The 19,937-nt window shown below is 41.3% G+C and overlaps 1 protein-coding gene across 2 annotated transcripts in view; it reads left to right on the top strand.

The window, feature by feature from the left end:
• The window catches only part of Itga8 (integrin subunit alpha 8), a 182,371-nt gene that overhangs the window by 72,403 nt on the left and 90,031 nt on the right, over nt 1-19,937 (top strand). For both annotated transcript variants that reach the window (XM_021192601.2, XM_029536874.1), the window contains exon 14: nt 16,373-16,418. In XM_021192601.2, the coding sequence (XP_021048260.1) occupies nt 16,373-16,418 (46 nt within the window). The remainder of the gene's footprint in view (nt 1-16,372; nt 16,419-19,937) is intronic.

Raw genomic sequence — 19,937 nt, 5'->3', positions numbered from 1 at the left:
CCAGGTTGAAAATTTGATTTCCCTAACTTCTAGCTGTGTAAGAGTGAGAAAATGTCTCGACCTTAGTTTCCTCACCTGTAAAATTGGACAAGAATGTGTAGATGTAAAAATTAAATGATGTGGGGTGGGCAAGATGCTTCAGTGGCCAAGAGAACTCTCTGTCCAAGTGTGAGGAGCTGAGTTCAAATCTTCCACATCAGAGCTGGGAGTGTTCCCTCATACACATGCAGCCCTAGGGCTAGAGGGGTAGAGGCAGAGTGGGAGGCCTTGCTAGCTGCCAGCCTAGCTGTAGGTACAGTGAGAGACTGGGGCTCAAGGGTGTCACAGAATGATAGATACCCAATTGTCCTTGTCTAGTCTATGAGCATGCTTCTTTGCATGTGCATCCAATACATAAGCAGGCAAAGCTATATGTTACAAACAAAGACCACATGAAATCAAACTGAGATCATATACACCTCTTTAGGAATGACAACTGTCCACTTTACTTTTCAAAGTATGTATTTTCGAGGTCCACTTTTTCCTTTGCATGCTAAGGTCTGTTTTTTTCTTTTGATTGAATAAACAAACTTCTCTAGCTTAACCTATGGGGATGTTTGCCTCCTTCATCCCAAACAGAAGTAGGAGTCAGGTTGTAGCTACTGTGAGCCCTCTGGTTAGTAAGACCCCAGCAGAAAGTTCCCCCAATATCCTGTGGATTGCTATTCCCTGTGATGATGCAATCCACTCCTCACCCCACCTCACTGCCACCCCTGGGTGGGAGATGAGGTGTCAGGGGCTTCCCTCAGGGCTGTCCATGCCTTGCTGGCTAGCAGAGATGAGCAATGCACACATTTCCCAGTCCCTTAGCCATTCAAATATGAAATTACAACCCAAGTAGACCTCATCTTCTATGAGGACAATGGAAATTGAGAGAAAGAAACTTCTAAATTGTGAAAATGAAAAGCAGACTGATTGTAGGCATGAGACATTCTGATGTAATACAGAGGAGTGGCAGAGAGTAAGAAAACATGACTCTGAAAAATAACTCAGATATCAATACAGGCTAGTGGAGAAAAGACCACATGAGGGGTCTTTATAAAAGACCACATGAGGGACCACTTATAAAACTATAGATACTAGTTTATAAGAATAACGTGAGATTTTTCACTCATGTTTATGGTATCCAAACCACATGTCTTAGACATTGTGTGTGTAAAATGTGTTGTCACTGGCACATATAAATAGGAACCACAGACATTTTCATCTGAAAACCAAAATGGAAATGTGTTTAACTTTTTCCCTGGGTACTCACTGGAAGCCAAAGGCTGACCAGAGGATCCTGTGTACATTAATTGAGTGAAAACACGCCAGAGAAGAAACAGCTGTGATAGTTGGGAATCCCAAAATCCAATGATCTTGTCTAATCATGTTAACCAGGATTACATAGCAACACAGCCTGCCAAACACATAGCCCAGGCATCGGAGGATGGAGGAGGGAAAGACAGGCTGTGCTGAGGAACACAAATCTCACAAGCAATAAAAACTGGAGAAAACACGGGCTGAGGGCCAAGACTATCATTGTCTTGTTCAGGCTCCTAATATACGGTGATTATACCATGGAGCCATTTCAGACAATTACACTCAATGAAATAAAATGACCCATCTGTTTTAGTGAGTGCTGAGGGAGAGAGGGAGGAAGGGAGGAGGGAAGGGGGCAATGCAAACAAGCTAGGCCAACCTCTGCACAGGGGAAGTAAAGGGGAGGATTGAGTCAAAGGGAACAGTGTATCTTCCCTAAACCTTAAGGACCTTGGAGCCGCTGGCTTGAAGTTTAAATGAACTGCATTCAAATCTTGTCATGAGAGTTCTTTTTTTTTTCCACTCATGGTGCTTCTAAAGCACATAAGCAAAGCAAATACGAGACTGTCCCTGAGGCATGTTGCCCATGTAACACATTAGGAATTACAATATCGCTCTTCTTTGTGAGCATAACCCATGAGTTTAACTAGAATTGAATGAGTTCAACTGGACAAGATCTTCAGTTTGAGTCAAGCCAAAAGGAATAGAGAGGTAACAGCTTCAGTTTCTAAGCCGGGTTACCCTGTGGGGCTTGATAGCTGGGCATCTCTGAGCCATGTTTTCACTGTCTACAAGTAAAACATGTGAGTGAGTTGCTACTCCAAAGGTATGGCCCACAGCATCTGTGCTTATAACAGAGAGCTAGACACTGCCTCCCATGTGTGTCCATAATATTCTGCAATCACTGAGGATTTGACTTAATAATAAAAAAATGATTAGGTGAAATTATATGTAAAAAACCTTTGTCTTAGTTTGGGGATAATTTTAGATTCCCAGGGAAGTTATGAAGATGCTCATAGCTCATGGTCCTTTTACTTAGAGTCCTCTGTGAGTAGTACCCTGTATAACTATACCTCAATAGCCATCAACTAATAAGTAGATTTGTTAGAGATTTAATGGCACTTAACTATTTTTGGTTCTTACATCCATTTGTCCCACTCTGCATCCAACCAAGGATTCAGCAGTGACTTTTGTCGGGTTCTCTTACTTCAGCTGCTCACACTCCCTTGTCTTCTCATTTACTGTCACAGCCTGGACACACTGAAGAGCATTGACCAGACATTTTGAAGAACATGCAACTTAGCTTTGTCTCGGTGTTTAACTAGAATTAGGCTGAGGTCATGTATTTGACAAGAATAGCACCCAGTGGTCCCAGACCCTGCCGGATGCATTCTGTCCAGGGAGTGTGATGCCTGCTGTCATCCAGTCTGATGCCTTCTCAGACATGCTTTACTTGCATCAGGGACTGTCTTCCAAGTTTCCCAGCTAGAAAGATTTGTTTTCTGTTATAGTGAGTATTTATAAAAAATACTGACTATGGAAATTTCTATCTCCTACACTTTTTCACTGATCTTAGTATCCATAAATGAGCCTTGTCTACAGATTATTACTGACAAACTGATGTATCTAAATTCATTCTATATCTAAATTCATTGACTGTAACTCTAATGTAGGAAACATACAACCATATATATGTATATATGTATATATATTAATATGGAATCATAGATATTTATTTTTGTGTCATATTCCATTCCTATGTCTATTTATGTTGTCAAATATGTCCCACCTTGAGTGACTGGAAAACCCTTCTCATAGGTTTCACTGACATTTTGATATTGCCAATCTTTCTATAAGTATTTCCATACCCCAAAACATCTCACGTTACTCCAGGATTCCGTGGGTTTGGTTTGTTTGTTTGCTGGTTTTGCTGTTGTAGTTGTTTGCTGTGTTTTCAGCCGACCTTTCTTTAAGAAGCCATGGTTCTTTCCTCTCATTTTTCTTTAGGAGTGACATTTGGCAATCAAAATCTGGACACCAAGTGTTCACATGGCTACTAGAATGCCAAGATAAACTTTGGAATGCGCTGATGCTGTAATGTAATTAGGCTGCCCCACCCCTACCCTCTGTCTGAAGCGATCCCTTTCACATACTCTATCTACTCCAAACCATCAATATTAGTTCAAATCAGCAAATTTCATATTTTATCACATAGCCAAACTTGGAGTCAGGACTTCTTCACTTTATTCCTTATTCACAGATATTCAGCCAATATAAACATTGCTCAGCTAATTCTCAAACAGCTACTAATTTTCTTTATTCTTAAAAATGATAGAAGAATATTGATCATGTGACATCGAAGAGATATATTTTAAGGAGTGCAATTATTCAATTATTCAACAAATATGTACAAAGTGCCTTCCACATACCTAGCGCTGTTCTAGATGAAAAGGATACAGCACTGAATTAAACAATGATTCAGCTCTTTGGGCCTTAGTTCTATTTCTGAAGGTGACAATGGCTGCAGTGGGACCTTGACAAGTGATAGTGCTCAGGAGCCTCAGTTCCTTCATTAGTAAAACTGACATAATACCTGATCTGGGGTTAAGTTAGATAATATGCATAAAGTAGCTAGCATCTTTACTAATATTAGTCATAAATGAAATAGTGACACTGTAAATATAATCTATGCCTTTAAGGAATACCATAATCACAGAGACAAAGCACCTCTAGTTGGCTTTGCTACAAGGCAGAATAGGAGACAACCTTTAAGAAGGTTGAGTAGGGAGGAATTTCAGGGAGGGCATCTGGGAGAAAGGTCAGTCATAAGAACTTGTTCTATAAGCCTAAGGACCTAAATTTGATTTTCTAGAACACTCAACAAAAGGGCCTACATGGTGGCATTTGTCTCCAATCTCAGAAGTGGGGATGTGGAGAAATGTAGATACCTGGAATTCCATGGCAACCAGCTTAGCCTAACTGACTATTCCCAAAGCAATGAGAGACAAACCAAGGTGGACAACTGCTAAAGGATGACCTCTGAGGATGCACACTCACCTGTGCACACATGCGTGCATGCACGTGCACACATACACATACACACACACACACACACATAAACACACACACCAGTCCTACTGAGATGACCAAAGACTCTCTATGGGAGAATTAAGTTAAACAAGGTCCCAAGAAGTAGGTTATCATAAACAATTATATGAAGAAGCAACCCAAAAGAACCCAGTGATGCATGTCAAGGGTTCTTACCATGACAACAACAATAAAGATGACCCTCTGGTGTAGACATATTGAAAGAGTGAATGGAAGGAGAAGGCACAGATGATGCCCCAGCAATGGGTCATATATCTTCAATATGTTATAGCCATCATGTGACAAAAATAATTTCCTACTTTTGAGAAGCCTTCATTTAACCAAGGTTAGATTGTGTGAACTAATTCTCTGAGTGACTCTTCAGTGAAGATGAAGAACTCACACATTTCTAGGTCTGAAAGGCACAGACTTTTTAAAAAAAGGATCTTGGCACACGTAGTGAATGTTAACTGTTTCTTTTAACATAATAAAAGCATTACCTAATTTGTTATTGTTAGCATATATAGAAAAAAATTAAAGACACACCATTTTGTGTTGTCAAATCATGCTAAGAAAGAAACTTGATATAAACAAAATGAAGTGCTCTCTTCTTTTTACTTTTAGACCAGTTTGGCCCAAACTGATAGGGGCATGAATGGAGGGAAAGAAAGTTGAGAGAGCTGGGGAATATATGTTTAAAGGCCTTGAGTAATATGTTAAATAATTAATGCTGTGTTAGGAAGATAAGGAGAAATACAAAGTGCTTAATACTTGAATATAGCCTCAGTCTTTATAGTAAACAGGATAAGACATTTGCATATGTATTTTCTATAACCTTAAACTTAAAATATGCTCTTACATTTACAGGTGTGTTTGCAAATGTTTTGCAACTATTTTCCAGGAGCAAAAAAAGCAAACAAACAAACAAGCCCATATTTGTAACATGTACCAATTTCCACCCTGTGAATTTTTTCTACCACGATTGATTTTGAACTTTAGTGACTCTCAGGTGACAAGAATTATACAATTGCCCTAGATGCAGCTGAAATGAACCCAACATAACTTCCTTCTCTGGTCCAGCTGTTTACAAATATTCTAACTTCTCATTTTTGTGACATCTTGTTAAGACAATCCAGGCTCCCATTCTTCAGGAGATGGTGTAGAAGTCACTGTGCACGTAGATATCTCAATAGATATTACAGTCATATTCTTATTAAGATATACATATATCAAGTAAGCCTGGAGTGGTGACTCAGTCCAAAAGGTGTTTGCTATGCAAGCATGAGGACCTGAGTTTGATTCCCAGAACGCATGTAAAACAAAAACAAACAGAAAATGGGCACAGTGGGACACACTTGTAATTCCAGCACTGGGTAGGTAGAAACAGGATGACTCCTGGGGCTTACTGGTGAGCTCCTGGTTCCAGGGAGAGGCCCATTCTCAACAACCAAGGAGGGTGGCTCCTGAGGGACAGGAGCTGTGGTTGCCTTTATCCTGCCCCAAGCCACACTGAAACAGTACGCCTTCCATCCAAACCTATTATCACTAATCTTCCTCATACCCGAGTCTGATGCTGAGGTAAAAATACCAACAATTTACTCCGAAGTCTATTTCACAGCATATTTAAATAACATCCAACTTGGTAGAAGTAAAACTGTGGCATTCCCATGTCCAATGAAAGAAACTAAATTGAATGACTATTACATTTCTGTATAAGGTGCTATTTAGTCATTTAAATTTTACCTAATTTCTTTTCAAGTATCATAGTGCATACTGGCTTTGTTTTCTGAAAGCCATGGAATCACTAGGTAAAATGGGATGCAATTTAAACTTGATCTTGCTTGTAAAGACATAAATTCCTGATGCCGTGCTATGGCTTTCTTGAAGCAGGTTAGGGGTAAGAGTGGCATGTGGAAGAACTAGAACAAGTCTAAGCATGACCATGCTTAGGATCCCAGGTTATTTCTTTCCTCTTATTGTCTAGTCTTTCTATAAGTAATCTAAAGTTACTAATAGATTACTATTAGTAATCTTATTGTTACTAATATGCAAGTGAGTACTGCCTTAATGTCTTTATTTTTATGCACCCCTTCTGTTTCAAAGCCTTTGTACACCCTGGTCATTTTTCCATGTTTGCACTCTCCTCTTTGAAACGCAGGTCAAATGTCACTTCCTCAGGAAGCCATCCCTGACTCTTGAAATGCCCTGGAAACACACATCTCAGATGAAAACTTTACCAGCATGTTATTATTTGATAAATGTCCTTCTTAAAACTCAGGGATGAATATTATTTTGGTTAGTTTGGAGTCTTGGTATTCAAACCACTGGCAGATACAAAAGAAATCAGGCAGATAGTAGGTGAATACATGAGTTTTTGTCTAGATGGATTCTATGAACACATAACCAAGGCACCAACTACCTCACAGGCACACATCTGCCTATGAACCCTGGGCCCCGTCTCTCTGTAACTCACCACTGGTTTCTACCTCTACTGGAACTTAGTGAGCCATTTTACCTCTGCGTAGAATGAGCATGGACGCATAAGTAGAGATGATGAAGATGAATTTTGGTACTTCTCTCCTGTGGGTTCTGCTTAAAGTGGAAGTTGATTTTCAGCAGCTTTGGCCTTTCCTCGTAGCTTTAGCACAGCCAGACACATAGGTGTTAGTTGTTCAAGCTGCTGTAGCAGCCGTGTTAAGTTTTTAGCATCCATGATGAAATACAAAATAACTTAAAGTAAGATATAATTGTTTGGCTCTCTCTCCTGGTAGTTTTGGTCCATCATGGTGGGAGAGATGGAAGGATCTCATCACACCAGATTAGGCAGAAAACAGAGCAGGACAGTACCAGGTAGGGCCATGGGAAGATGCCTCCACCAAGGATCTACTCCTCCAACCAGGCCCCATCCCCACAGTGCCCCTTTCTCTCAATCTCTGTTCCAATTTTGAATCCATCAGTGGATCAAATATTGATAAAATCAGAGTCTAGTCATCTCTGGGAATGACCTCAAAGACATACATGGAAGTGCGCCTTGCAGGAGGCCAGCCACTTCTCATCCCATTCAAGGTCAAGGCTGAGCCATCACACCAGTGATGTGATGAGTAGCACACCTGATGCCAGGAGCCCACGTACTTCCTTTTTCACCATCATGGAGCACTGTCATGGCATATGTTAACCTCGGTTTATCTAACCATAAAAACCGTTATCTATCCCAACCCTCACCGTTCAAGATTGATCTGGAGGTGGTTTGAAAACTCTAATAAGATTCTTGTGACTAGCCGTTTCTCAACTCTTCCAGTCAAGTGGAAGTGGCAAGATGGTGCTCAGTTTCAAGGATGAGATATGAGCTCTTGCCTTCAAATTCGGTTCTGTGTTCTAAAATAACGACTCAGATAATCACTGTATAGAGCTTCCTACCAGAGAGTCCGTGTGTGTGTGTGTGTGTGTGTGTGTGTGTATGTGTGTGTGTGTGTGTTTTCCTGTGAGAATATGTGTATGTGTGTGTATTTATATGAGAATACGTATGTATGTTTGTGTGAGAATGGGTATTTGTATGTAAGTGTGTGTAAGTGTATGAATGTGTATGTGAGTGTGTATGGTGTGTATGAAAGTGTGTGAGTGTGTGTGTATGTAAGCAAGTGTGTATGCATTTGTATGAGAATGTGTTACTGTATATGTGTATATATGAGATTATGTGAGTGTGTGTATATGTGTGAGTGTGTGTGAATGTGAGTGTGTGTGTATGAGTGTGAGTATTTATGTGTTTATGTGAGTGCATGTGAGTGTGTATATATGTGTGAATGTGTGTGTTTGTATGAGAATGTGTGTGCTTATATGTAAGTGTGTGTGTGTGGTGTGTATGTTTGTATGTAAGTGTGTGTGAGTATGTATTGTATGTGAGTGTGTGTATGGGTGTATGTTAGTGTTTATGTGAGTGTGTGTGTATGTGAGTGTGTGTGAGTGTGTATGTATGTGTGTGAATGTATTTGTAGAAGAATGTGTGTGTTTCTAAGTGTGTGAGTATGTATGTGCTTGTACATATATGTGGAGGCTAGAGTTTGACACTGGTGTCTTGTATCATAATTCTCATTTATTTGTAAGACCTTGCAATGCAGCTGGACTGCTCGGTACACATTACCACCTTGGGTTTTACACTGGTGCTGGGGATGTGCACTCAGGTCCTCATCATGGTGCAGCTAGCACTGTGCTGAGCTCAGCCTCACTCTGAAATGGCCCATTTGAAAAAAAGTAACCAGGAAAGTCTTCTTGGGCCCTTTCTATTTGCATTGTTAATGGAATATTTTTCCATGTGATATTTATATTTTAGTGGTATTTTCCTATGATGTTAGTGAATATTATCTAAATCTATTAATTAACCCTAAGAGATTTTTACAAGACAGTGAATGAACAGAAGGGCTGGAATCTGGCCAGGCCTTAGATGCAATTGGGAAGTAGGTGGACCTCATTTGGGGATGCTCAGAGCCTCTCTTCTTTCTATTCATGAAAGCTGCAGAGTGCCCACAGTTTGCCTTCCCTTAATCGTGTGCTATAGAGGATGGGATAATATTACTGTTATTAATATAGGAGTGATTACAGAGTCAAGAACCACCTATAAATTTTGTTGCTCTGGGCCCTAGTCTATGCAGTGTATTGTCTCTGTTTTGCTGGGGTTGGAAGCATGGCCGTATATGTGCTGAGCAAGCACTCCATTCTTAGTACCTTGTCAGTTCTTGACCTCGGTGTTCAAGAAGCCCCTTAGTGAGCTGGATACTGGCCTGTGTTCTGGAAAGCATGGCTGGTGCTACATGTTCAGTGAGATGCTGAGGAGTGAGGTACCTGGAGCATAGAGCCACTGGGAAAAATGTCCATCTCCCTACTCCTCTTCAATCTGTAATTCATATCTTTACAACTGCCCCCCAAAACTTAGAAAACAAAACAACAACAAAACAATGACAAAAACCATGTATTTCCTCCTACTCTTGTGAAGAAGTCCAAAAGTAAGATGAGTTGGCTCCTTCCTCAGCTCTTGCCTCGGTTTGTGCTGACCATCAAGTGGTCTCATGGTTGAGGGTGCATGTCCTGTTTCCTCTTACAATACCAGGCCTATGGGATTAGAACCTACCACATGAGAGCATTTTAAATTAACACCCTATGTACAGACATACCCTAAGGAGCTTCCTAAGGAAGAATTTTTACACCATGAGATCTATTTAGTATATATATTTTAATAAAAGGCTTAGGTATGTACAAAATGTATTGCTGTTGTACCCTCCCCCATCAGTCTTTCCTACCACCCTCCCACTCCTTCTGAGCCCCTTCTCCTCCACCCGGAGCACCCCTCTTACTCTCATGTCTTTTGAAAAAGTACACACTTCAGTGCACAATACTTAGAAAGCATATAAAACCCCATAATGTTTTAATCACAGGAATTTTCCCTCAGGCAGGATATGGGAATATTGGGAGCTTGTGGCTTTTCTGGGGACTGTGAACTCATTTCCTATAAACTGACAAAGGACCCTAGTCCTGAAGAAGAAAACTTTTCTCCAGAATCTTTGACAGCTGCTGGACAGCACACATGCGCAAACACACACACACACACACACACACACACACACACACACACACACACACACACTGTGCATCAGCGTGGCTCCTAACAAAGATCAAGTGAGACGATTACTACAGTGATGCTGACGGCAGAAAGAGGGGGAGGGATAGCCCTTGCAGCCACAGGATGCTAATAATGTGTAGAAAACTATTTTCTTAAGGCACACTCAGTGTTTCATAGTCTGCTCTTTTTTTTTTTTTTGCGGGATTTTTTTTAAAAGGGAAAATAAACCCTCTGTAAATCACAATGCTGAAACCTAATCCTTTGCTCAGTCTCATAACTGTTTTTTCTTCGGAGTTCATTTGGAAGCATTTCAGACAGATTGTTAGCATTATTGCTTTCTGGGATAAAATCGTGTTTTTTTTTTTTTTTTTCTTGAACATTTCTTCCTCAACTCATAACTTTCCTTTCAGTAATATTTTGCATGCTGTGATAAAATAGCAAGAGAGACATCTATTTTTAGATTAACATAGTTGCCAAACTTTAGGAGACTCCTCTAAGGCCAGCTTCCCACAGGCATGAGCTCGTTTTCTGCTACCCCCCAAATTTCTCTATTGTCAGACTCATACACTGCTGTTTTTAACCCAGAACTCTGTAACAGCTGTCAAGGCTTATATCTCTCTTAGTTTCCTCACTATGTAGAGGAAAAGATCATGATGGGTCTCCAGAAATGACCTTCACTTGATGGCTTCTTTTGGTCTTTACATACTTTGGGAAGAGTGATGGGCAGGGCCTAGAAGAAGGTCTATGTTGTATGAGTAACAGTAATCTCGAAACAGGGATCAAGAGTTAGTAGCAAGGGTCACATATGTACAGGCTGGGAAAGCCATGCTGAAGTACACACACACACACACACACACACACACACACACACACACACACACCTCTGCATGAGAAAGGATATAGTACAAGGTTAGGTGGCTTGGGTTAGATATGAAAACCCATAAAACCACATTCATCCAACCCCAACAAATTCTACTCTTCAGGTTACTTTCTTATTTCAGGGCCTTCAAAAGCTCCATCAGCCATGGGTGAATGGAGGTTTGTCCAAGGGTCTAGAGAAGTCAGCAGGAATGTAAAACAGGATTTGGCACGCCTAGATCGTCACCTTCCAAGTCCAGCAATGTGCCAACTGACAGACAGCACAGGGTTTAAAACAGGGCTCCCAAGGCTTTAGAGGGAACTCAAGGAGAGGCCACGTGCAAATCAAAATTGCCCCAATAATCAATCATATACATATGTAACCACCTATGTATACCTATTTTTTACTATGACTTTCCAAAATCTGGAAACAGCTATGGAGTCTCTTAGTCAGACCAGACAATCCAGCTGTGGGCTGTGTGATGTTAACTGGGCAAGGTGGTGCTTACATAAAATCTCAGCTCTTGGGAGTTGGAGGTGGGAGGATCTGGAATTTAAGAATATCCTTGGCTACATAGCAAGTTCGAAGCTAGCCTGAGCTATATGAGAACCCATCTGGAAAAGAAACAATAGCAATGTTCCAAGAAAAATACGCTCTCATAAACCGGGCCCAGGAACTCATGTATCTCCACTAGTCCCGTCCCACGCCCTGTCTCGCATCCTTCTAAAGTAAAAGGCTAGAAACAACTTCTCATCCTTCCCCTTGTTTGCAATCCTTTGATGACTAGTGAAGTTAAATATCTTCCCATAATTTGTTGATTTATAAATTTTTATGTGAATTCTCCCCTTATAGTTTTTTATGAGTATGTTCATGCTTTTATCAACCTGTATGAGTTTGTTTTTTAACAGACCAGGCATAAACAATAGCCACTGGCGGTTCTTTTTTATTAGGTGTCAAACACTCTGGCAGGCTTGAGAAATGCTAACCTTTGATCAGGGCAGCACAGTAGCAAGGTTTCCCTGCTCCTCCTTTTCTTTCAAACATGCTCTGATGTATTTGCAAAAATTATAATCGGAGAATTCCTGCATGCTCTCTTTAGTTTATCTATTTTTATGGTGTCACCCCTTGAGCTGTGTTAGTCTTTTCTGACAACTACTACCTTTGCATCTAGGTTTTCTTAGGGCATTTATTTATTTTTTAAAATTTCTTGTATGGGGGAAGTGTGTGCTGTTCAGAAGCTGGCATGGGACGCTGGGAACCCTCTGTGACTGCTCTCTGCCTTATTGCCTTTAGACAGTGTTTCTTACTGAGTTAGAAGCTCACTGTTTCTGCTAAATTAGAAGTCTATTTTTGCCCCCAAATGCTGGAGCTAAAGGCATAAGCAGTCATAACTGGCTTTTTATGTGGGTGCTGGGATTTGAACCCAAGTCCCCATGCACACACCCACTGAACTCCCTCTCTCCAGGTTTTGTTGGATATTCTCATAACAACTCCCATCGTCCAGAACAACTCTAAATTAGTATGTGTGCAAGTGTGCTGGACACATGCATGCACACATATGCTCACCTGTGTTGCAAATCGGCAGCCATAGATGGACAATGTGCGTTTTCCTGTATCACTATTCACCTTAGTTTTAAAGCAGAGTCTCTCACTGAACCTAGAGCACAGGCATACAGCTAGCCCACCTGACCAGCTGCCCTCAGAAAAAAGTCCTCTCCAGCCCTGACACTATAGACACATCCCACACCTGGATTTTACAGTCCTGAACGTGGACTCTCATGCTTGCACAACAAACAAACACTTTGCCTACTGAACCATTCCCAGCCTAGAAAATCCTTTTGAGTTCTAAATAAAAAGGAACTGTCTAAAGCCCTTTGTTGCAGCACTCTTCAGATTAGTGTGTTTCTCAGGATGAAGGGACAAAGAGAAGCTTCCAGAAGGGGGGTTACTTCTGGGTGAGAAAGAGAGCCTGAGCTTAGGGAGTTGAGGTATATGAGTGACAGAGGCTTCTCTAGGAAGTGACCCTGAATGAAGTTGTGGTTTCATTGTTGTTGTTTTGTTTGCCAATACCCTGCATTTTTTCTTATGATAGTTTCATAGTACAGCTTGAAATAGAGATGGCCATAACTCTGTAAATTCTTTTTTTTCCCCAGAAATTTGTTTATTTATTCACTTTACATCCAGATCTTACCTTCCCTCCCTCCTCTCCTCCCCATCCCACCCTTACAAATCCCTTCCCCTGTTACCTCCTCCCCTTCTCAGAGAAGGGGAGGCCCCTCTTTGGTACCACAGCACTCTAGGACATCTAGGTGCAGCAGGACTGAGCACCCTAGATGAAGATTTAGTGGAGCACTGTCACCTCTCTGTCACTCCTGAGTAGCCCTTCTCGGAAGTCCTCCCTCCTTGTTGCATGCTCCCTGCCTGACCAAACCTTGAGCACACACTCCAAAGGAAGTCAGTCTTTGGAAGAAACTTTCATCTCTAAGATTTCCTTCCTTGGGATGTCAGACTCTGCAGCCCAAATGCTCCCTTGACAACTTGGGTGATTCCCTTCCTCCTTATTTAAAAATAAACCAAAGAGTTATTTAAATTATTATAAAAAATCATTTTAAAATTTGAAAAAGGGAGACAGATGGCGAATCTATGAGGTTGAGATCAGCCTGGTCTACAGAGTGAGTTACAGGACAGCTGAGCCTGCACAGAGAAATCCTATCTGGAAAAATCACAAACAAACAAGATGATTAATGTGCACGATTCAGCTGTACATATACTAAACATGACAGTTTGGGGGACTGCAGTGAAGGACATGAGCGGGGCTCATTCCCAGTGACATCACCTTTTATTAGGGTCACCTTTTCTGGACCCTGCATTTATTCTAATGTCTCCTTTCTGTTTCCTTAAGAGGACTCATCTTTCCTCCACAGGGAAACAAATTCCACATTTCTAGCCAGCGAGTCCTTGACAAAGGCCTGAAGCATTTGGAGAGCATTTTCTGATTGAGTGGAAAGAACTGATTTTAGTTGCTAGTTATTTCTTCCAGAAAAACAAAACAAAACAAAAACAGCTAATGTGTATATATGGAGAAGGGCAACATTTTTCATTTGTTTGTTTTTGGATTTGCCTTTGAGGAATTTCTTACAAAAGCATGAGCTCACCTCACGGTGTAAGACCTGTTATCTATAAGGGAGTGGGGAGAAGATTTATATAGTTAGAGAGCCATAGATCATCAGCAAAATTACTTTGTGTCTGGATTATATATATATGTATATATTATATATATACATATATGCATATATTTATGTGTATGTAGAGGATATATAGATATGTAAGTATTTACTCTTACTTAGCAGGAAGTTGTGGGCCTCAATTTTGTATCTGGCTCTGTGCCTGATACCACAGAAGCAAAGATTTATTTCCTTTTCCATTTATTTTAACCCACACTATTGCATGAAGTCTTTGCCTATGCAAACACAGATTTCTGCCCTGTGAGGGCTTATAATCTCATTTTTTTTTTTAAGCTTCCCCTTCTTCCTTTTTAAAAATATTTACCCTTCTCGTTCAATAGACTTAACCAGTTATAGTTTAAAATGTGTGCTTCATTCCAGACCCTTACTTCTCCCAAGTCTACACTCTGCACTGTAGATTTAGCCCATGTCATTTTTTAGAATTTTTATTATTATTATTATTTTCTTTATTTACATTTCAAATGCTATCCCATAAGTTCCCTATACCACCACCCCCCCGCCCCTGCTCTCCTACCCACCCATTCACACTACTTGGCCTAGGCCTTCCCTTGTGCTGGGTCATATAAAGTTTGCAAGACCAAGGGGCCTCTCTTCCCAGTGATGGCCGATTAGGCCATCTTCTGCTACATATGCAGCTAGAGACACAAGCTCAGGGGGTACTGGTTAGTTCATATTGTTGTTCCACCTACAGGGTTGCAGCCCCCTACAGCTCCTTGGGTACTTTCTCTAGCTCCTCCATTGGGGACCCTGTGTTCCATCTAATAGCTGTCTGTGAGCATCCACTTTGGTGTTTGCCAGGCACTGGCATAGCCTCACAAGAGGCCGCTATATCAGGGTCCCTTCAGCAGAATCTTGCTGGCATGTGTATTAGTATCTGGGTTTGGTGGCTGATGATGGGATGGATTCCTGGATGGCGTAGTCTCTGGATAGTCCATCCTTTCATCTTAGCTCTAAATTTTGTCTCTGTATCTATATCCTTTCATGAGTATTTTGTTCCTTATTCTAAGGAGGAATGAAGTATCCACACGATGGTCATCCTTCTTGGTTTTCTTGTGTTTCCACCAAGGGTTACCACTGTGAATTAGAGATGAACAGGCTGCTCTACCTGGGCAATCACTGAGACAGCTCCTGCCCCTCAAAGAGTCCAGGGTTTCCCTATTGCTGTCACTCAGATCCGCCTCTGACCTGGTTATGTGACATCATGAGTTTATAATCTAGTCGCCTTAATGTTCAGTTTCTCTGTAAGTTGTTCGGCTGATAACCTTTCAAATTTCCTTTCTGAAAGAAATCACTGGAAATAATTATTTGATAGAATATTGGTTTTGTTTGTGTGTTATCTATTATTTTTATTGTAACTGAAGAACATCAGATTAATACTTCAGTTATTTAAAAGGTCATGGATTACTTTACTGAATGGGAACTCGTTATGCATACTCTCTGGAAAGAGGGAGGGTGCTATCTGATTGATGCTCGGAATGTCACACTTGCAGACAATGATCCTTGCTTCCCGGGGCTCGGTAAGACAGAGATAAGACAGTGTATGTAATGGGCCAGACTTTCTGTCAGTCCTCAGCTTGAAAATTATTTTCCTTTTTCCTTTTCTTGAATCATCTGTCTTGAATCTAGAGGTTGGGAAAACAGTGCCACGGTGGATTTCCAAGCATGTCTCACACACTGCCCTTCAGGGAGAAGGCATTTGAAAGCCACTCTTTCAAATGTCGCACTGTCATTACACTGAAGTGCCACAGCCTTCCCAAGAGTCCACAGCAGTGTGAATTCCTCCTCTGTTTATATGGCTGTCAGTCTGCAGTTAGCACTCCAGAACTTTCCATGTACTGTTTCAGACTGTTAGCTGTGTGCAGATAAGCTGAGCCATGTCTATCAGAAATGCTCAGGACCAGAAGTGTTCAGGATTCTGCTTATTTTCTTTTCTGGTTGTGGACCATTTGCATGCATAGTCAGAGATCTTAGAGATGGGGAACTGAGCATGAATTCAAAATTCATTTACATTTTATACATCCCTTATGTATGCAGCCTGAAGGTAATTTTATACAAAATTTTTAATAATTTTGTGCATGAGACAAAGTTGACTGGTATGGAATTTTCCACTTGTAGTCTAATGTCCTTGCTTAAAAGTTTCAGATTGGGAGGGCATTTCTGAATTGGGCTTTCAGGTTTTATAAAACGTATGCATGGATTTTGATTTGTCTTTTTTTTTTTTTCCCCCAGATTTACTTGTAGGGGCATTTGGAAAAGGAAAAGTAGCTGTTTACAGGTACGTGGCTGCTGGTATATAAGTGTTCTACTTTAGCTGCATTTCCCTTACATTGTAAGTTTTTCCTAAGGACATTAAAGGCCCATTCCACCTGTTTATTCTGGAGATAGGTCCTGTGTCCCTTTAAAACTCTGTGTATTCTCCTCTATTTTTAACATTTCATTTCTGTATACTTTTATTCTCATACTTTATGAGTGAACCTCTAGCTCCTGCCAATATAACTAACATTAAATAAGGTATTAAGCTCACGGAATCAGAAAATGACGTATGTGTTAGGTGACTCTAAAGTCATACTCTCTAGGTCTGGGAATCACTGATGTCCATACTTGTAGGACAGAATCTTAACAGACAGAACATGACTATTCACACTCACTGCTACACTCGAGTATGAACAAGAAGTTGGGGAATAGAGCGTGCTGGGAGTCAGTCATCCCCTCTCAAGCAAGACCTGCTACAGCACCAATGCAGCCACACCAATGCAGCCACACCACTAATGCAGCAATGTAACACTACAGCCCCCATGTAGCCACACCAATGCAACCATAGCACTGATGCAGCAATGTAACACTACAGCCCCCATGCAGCCACACCAATGTAACCACACCACTAATGCAGCAATGCCAACACTACAGCACTCATGCAGCAGCACCAATGAAGCCATACCCGTGCAGCCACACCACAAATGTAGCACCAATGCAGCAGAACCTGACCCTTCCACACACTAACTGTTGTATGATTTCATGGAAAACTCCTATAGCCTTTGGAGCCTCTAATTCTCACCTGTAAATCGAACTATCAAACCAATACTTAATCATGAGATTACCTCTGTCTAAGGATTTAGTGAGAATCTAAATGCAAATTATACTAAGTAATAACTGGTTAGATAGCTGGGCTTAAAAAGTTTATTATGAACTCAAGAGACTAGGTTAGGATTTCAAGGCAAGGTCATGCAAGAATGCATGGATACAGACCTGTGTGTGCAGGTGTCCTAGGTAAGCAATGCTAATATAGTTAATTTGCAGAGAGATTCTAAGCTTAGCGCTCCACAAACCACTAAGCTTTTGCTCCTCGACCCCAGGATAAAAGCTCATCATGCACGGACTTGAGCCAGCTATTCTCACTTGGGCTGTAGAGAAGCAGAGAGCAGAAACTCCTAGCAACTCGCAAGTAAGAGGCTCAGGCTTCTTACGGCCGGCCATCAGCTGACAACCACCCAACACCCTGGCTCCAAACCCAGCTCGGCTCTGGGCCAGTCCCGTATTTTCCATGATCTGATCCAGCCTATTGCTGACACAAGGACCTAAGTGCCTGCCAATCCTTGAAGAATTAGTAATCCTGGCCTCGGCAGCTCTGCTCAGGAAGCCCCCAAGGCCCACACCAGAAAGTCCTTTTCATCCTCCAACTCTGGGCTTGAGAGGATTGTCACTCCCACCTTCCCCCACGCGGCCCCATGTTTTCTCAAAGGTGATTGCCACAGCACATGTCTAGCATGCCTAACACCATTTTATCATCTAATGTTTACAGATAATACAAATTTGAAAATAAAAAAAATATAATACAGCACAGACAGCACCAAGAGTCTTGTGAGAAATCCCAGTGGCCCCCAGGTTATCATGAAACTATGTGAAGTAGTGGCTTGAACTGCATACTCATCATGCCACCAATACATACTAAACTCTGGAAGCACTGGCTCCTAGCTCGTGTCTCTTATACTTAGCTGCAAACGCTGCTTTATTCTCCTGCTCTCTGATTTGCTCTCATGTCTTGTTACCCTCTTGGGTAGCTCCAATGGCATTCGCATTCATTCCTCTCCTTGGAGGTAACTTTTAGAATTATCAAGGGTCCCCACATAAAACCAGAGACACTGAAACTTATAGAGGAGAAGGCGGGGAAGAGCCTCAAAGATATGGGCACAGGGGAAAAATTCCTGAACACAACACCAGCGGCTTGAACTATAAGATCAAGAATTAACAACTGGGACTTCATAAAACTGCAAAGCTTCTGTAAGGCAAAGAACACTGTCAATAAGACAAAAAAGCAACCAACAGATTGGGAAAAGATCTTTACCAATCCTAAATTGAATAGAGGGCTAATATCCAATATATACAAAGAACTCAAGAAGTTAGACTCCAGAAAACCAAATAACCCTATTAAAAATGGGGTACAGGGCTAAACAAAGATTTCTCAACTGAGGGATACTAATGGCTGAGAAGCACTTAAAAAATGTTCAACACCCTTAGTCATCAGGGAAATACAAATCAAAACAACCCTGAGATTCCATCTCTCAAGTGTCAGAATGGCTAAGATCAAAAAACTCAGGTGACAGCAGATGCTGGCAAGGATGTGGAGAAAGGGGAACATTCCTCCATTGCTGGTGGGATTGTAAGCTGGTATAACCACTCTGGAAATCTGTTTGGTGGTTCCTCAGAAAATTGGACATAGTAGTACCAGAGGATTCAGCAATACCTCTTCTGAGCATATACCCAGAAGATGCTCCAACATGTAATAAGGACACATGCTCCACTATGTTCATAGCAGCCTTATTTATTATAGCCAGAAACTGGAAAGAACCCAAATGTCCCTCAACAGAGGAATGGATACAGAAAATGTGGTACATTTACACAATAGAGTACTACTCAGCTATTAAAAACAATGAATTCATGGAATTCTTAAACAAATGGATGGATCTAGAAGATATCATCCTAAGTGAGGTAACCCAATCATAGAAGAACACACATGACATGCACTCTCTGATAAGTGGATATTAGTCTAGAAACTCAGAATACCCAAGATACAATTTGCAAAACACATCCTTCTTAAAAGGGGGAACAAAATACCCATGGAAGGAGTTACAGAGACAAAGTGTGAAGCAAAGACAGAAGGAATGACCATCCAGAGACTGCCCCACCTGGGAATCCATCCCATAAACAACCACCAAAACCAGACACTGTTGTGGTGGATGCCAACAAGAGCTTGCTGACAGGAGCCTGTTATAGCTGTGTCTTGTGAGGCTTTGCCAATGCCTGACAAATACAGAAGTGGATGCTCACAGCCATCTATTGGACTGAACACAGGGTCCCCAATGAAGGAGCTAGAGAAAGTACCCAAGGAGCTGAAGGGGTTTGTAACCCCCTAGGAGGAACAACAATATGAACTAACCAGTATCTCCAGAGCTCCCTGGGACTAAACCACCAAACAAAGAAAACACATGGTGGGAGTCATGGCTCTAGCTGCATATACAGCAGAGGATGGCCTAGTCAGTCATCAAAGGGGAGGAGAGGCCCTTGGTACTGTGAAAGTTATACTTTTCAGTACAGGGGACTGCCAGGGCCAGGAAGCAGGAGTGGGTGGGTTGGTGAGCAGGGGGAGGGGGGAAGGATAGGGGCTTTTGGAAGGGAAACTAGGAAAGGGGAAAACATTTGAAATGTAAATAAAGAAAATATCTAATAAAAAATTTGTTAAAGATACAAAAAAGGAAAAAAGAAAATCAACATTCCTACAAAGTTATAAAAAAAAAAA

This window comes from Mus pahari, chromosome 3 (assembly GCF_900095145.1).
Source record: "Mus pahari chromosome 3, PAHARI_EIJ_v1.1, whole genome shotgun sequence".
In the NCBI taxonomy this organism is placed as follows: Eukaryota; Metazoa; Chordata; class Mammalia; order Rodentia; family Muridae; genus Mus; species Mus pahari.
The sequence above is the reverse complement of the archived record's forward strand: the minus strand, read 5'-3'. Positions and strand labels throughout refer to the sequence as shown.